The sequence below is a fragment of the Armigeres subalbatus genome, chromosome 3 (genome assembly GCF_024139115.2).
Source record: "Armigeres subalbatus isolate Guangzhou_Male chromosome 3, GZ_Asu_2, whole genome shotgun sequence".
Classification (NCBI taxonomy): Eukaryota; Metazoa; Arthropoda; class Insecta; order Diptera; family Culicidae; genus Armigeres; species Armigeres subalbatus.
The window spans coordinates 101,161,533-101,164,427 of record NC_085141.1 but is presented as its reverse complement, the minus strand read 5'-3'; the positions used below and the strand labels follow the sequence as shown (position 1 = coordinate 101,164,427).

Sequence of the window (2,895 nt, the reverse complement as noted above, 5' to 3'; positions counted from 1 at the left end):
TTGTTTTGAAACTTGTTTGTTTTTATTTTACTAAATAATTATTCCTATTTATTCATAATCTATAATACTACTACTAATGTATCATTATGCATTCCTTACATCCTAGTGCCTCGTAAGCAAATCATTGAACAATTTACATTTGCACCACTCGACTTTTGAGCGCCTCCAGCTCTTGTGCAACCTTCTGTGGTAAATCGTTCGGCAGCTGGTTGTCGTAGTACTGCTGAATTGCTTCAACTTCCTTCAGCCAAAAGTCCTTCGGAATTGAGAAAAGTTCCTTCTCGTTTATCGCACAGTCGAGATTATCGAAATTCAGTGCACCCTTGGAAGGGATGCGACCGATGGCCGTTTCCTCGTAACATTCGTGATCATCGACTCGCTGCAGAATCCATTCCAATACCCGACAATTTTCACCGAACCCTGGCCACAGGAACTTTCCGTTGGCATCCTTGCGGAACCAGTTGACGTGGAAAATTTTCGGCGTGTGTCCACCCGCAGCGGTTGCACGTTCTTCCATGCTGAGCCAATGCTTGAGGTAGTCCCCGAAGTTATAGCCGAAGAACGGGCGCATAGCAAACGGATCGTTCATAATAACTTTGCCTTTGTATTCAGCGGCAGCCGTCGTTTCACTGCGCATGGCAGATCCGATGAATACTCCGTGAGACCATGAGTTGGCTTCGTACACTAGTGGGACGCCTTCGGGACGACGTCCTCCGAAGAGAATGGCCGAAATTGGTACACCCTCGTTATCTTCCCAGGCAGGGTCAATGATGGGACACTGGCTTGCTGGGGCACAGAAGCGAGAGTTTGGATGCGCAGCTGGGGTTTTCGAGGCTCCCATCTTCCACGGCTGGCCCAGCCAGTCGGTGATCTCAACATCAGCATCAATTTCCTTTTCCATTCCTTCCCAGAATACACCACCATCGGAAGTGGTTGCCACGTTGGTAAATATGGTGTTCTTGTAGACAGTTTTCATGGCGTTCGGGTTGGTTTCTGATGACGTTCCCGGAGCAACACCGAAGAATCCATTCTCGGGGTTGATGGCGCGCAGTTGTCCTTTGGAATCAAACTTCATCCAGGCAATGTCGTCGCCAACGCATTCCATGGTATAGCCAGGAAGTGTCGGAGTCATCATGGCGAGGTTGGTTTTGCCGCAGGCCGATGGGAAAGCTGCGGCAATATACTTCTTGACGCCATTCGGATCCGTGACGCCGAGAATCAGCATATGTTCTGCGAGCCAACCTTCACGTTGAGCGATAGTGCTGCCGATACGTAAAGCGAAGCACTTCTTGCCGAGCAGCGAGTTTCCGCCGTAGCCGGATCCATAGGATACGATTTCGTTGTTTGCCGGTTTGTGGAGGATGATGGTACGCTCCGGATCGCATGGCCAGGTGGGCATAGCAATTTTTCCACTTGCCGGAGTTCCAACCGAATGCAAACACTTGATAAAATCCTATGAGAGAGGGGAGATGATTAGCAAAAATGATAGAATATAGTTCTCAGTCGTATAACTTACGGAATTGTCGGAAAGCTTCTCGAGGACTTCCAGTCCCATACGGGTCATGATGCGCATCGAGCAGACAACGTACGCTGAATCGGTAAGTTCGATGCCGAACTTGGACAATGGTGAAGCGATCGGTCCCATGGAGAACGGAACTACGTACATGGTGCGTCCCTTCATGCAGCCAGGGAAACGAGAACGGATTGCCTTATCGTAGTCTTCTGGCGAGATCCAGTTGCCGAGTGTACCCTTGACGCCATCTTTAGGCGATGGAATGGCCTGCTTCTGTTGTTGGGTACAAATGAAGGTCTTGGATTCGACACGGGCCACGTCCGCCGGGTTGGTGCGGGCCAACCAGCAGTTCTCGTACTTGGGTAGGGGTTGAACGGTACCGAGAGCATGCAGAATGTCGATCAGGGCGGCACTTTCCTGCTCACTGCCGTTGACGATATGGATACGGTCCGGTTGACACATGGCAACGGATTCCTCAACATAGTTACGGATTTTGGGTGAAAGCTGGGATAGGTGTCCGTTGACGATGGCCACGCCACGAATTTGATTATCCGCTACGGAACGGAGCTTGGGGGAGCAGCCCAAAGCGGTTGGGAGCCTGAAGAGAAGTGACTCTGTTGGTATGCTTTTCTACTAGGGATTGTGAAGAATGAGTACTCACTTGGTAAATTGTCCAATGATTTGAGGCATTTTTACGCGTTATGAGTTATATGGTAGTTTTGGTTGGAATCGAATTGTTCATATATTTTTGCCCTTGTCGTTTAATAATTGTAGAGAAGTGTGTAGTCCAAATTGAAACTAGCTTACTTCACGTTTGAAATAGTTGTCACTTTTGATTTTAAGAACACTGCACTCTTCGCGTACGACGCTTTGTTTCATTTCATTCGCTTGAATGATAACTGTTGCTTAAGGCGTGCTCCGACCGGTTCTTATATACCATTCTTGACTCTCGAGAATCGCTACAGTGTCTTCGAGTGAATGTTCGCGTTCTTGGCCGAAAAAAGAACCATAAAAGAAGGCTCATCTCGTTATCACTCTTTGCGCTGATTGGCTGACCTTTATGGGTTACCCGAGCATGGGCGTCATCATTTTCGAAGACAAGATGACACGACGGAGATATTCTTTTGGACGTGATGTGTATTGTTCATTAGGACGTAATTGAGTTTTCTCCAACGATTTTTCTTAATATTTTCTTGTCAGATATAGTCCTTAAGTGTTAGGTTTTGAATCTGTTTCAATTGGTTTGAATAGAGAAGGTAAACATCGCCAACATTTGACAGGTGTAATCTAAATGTGCTCAAAACCAATTTCGTCTATTTCGATTACTATTCGGGTTTTGTGAATTGGACTCAAATTGAATAATTTTTGCGAGTGATTTTGTT

At 47.0% G+C, this 2,895-nt stretch overlaps 1 protein-coding gene across 1 annotated transcript; it reads right to left on the bottom strand.

The window, feature by feature from the left end:
* LOC134226344 (phosphoenolpyruvate carboxykinase [GTP]-like) lies at nt 1-2,426 on the bottom strand. The gene is made up of 3 exons (XM_062707062.1): nt 2,175-2,426; nt 1,517-2,111; nt 1-1,453 (listed from the first exon to the last, which is right to left on the bottom strand). The coding sequence occupies exons 1-3, from the start codon at nt 2,201-2,203 to the stop codon at nt 134-136; spliced, it is 1,944 nt and encodes a 647-aa protein (XP_062563046.1). The 5' UTR covers nt 2,204-2,426; the 3' UTR covers nt 1-133.
* Nucleotides 2,427-2,895: the final 469 nt, after the last annotated feature.

Coding starts and splice junctions, on each gene's coding strand:
- LOC134226344 (XM_062707062.1), bottom strand. CDS start 2,203: ATGCCTCAAATCATTGGACAATTTACCAA. Junction 2,112..2,174: donor ATCATTGGACAATTTACCAA/GTGAGTACTCAT, acceptor ACTTCTCTTCAG/GCTCCCAACCGCTTTGGGCT. Junction 1,454..1,516: donor AGAAGCTTTCCGACAATTCC/GTAAGTTATACG, acceptor CCTCTCTCATAG/GATTTTATCAAGTGTTTGCA.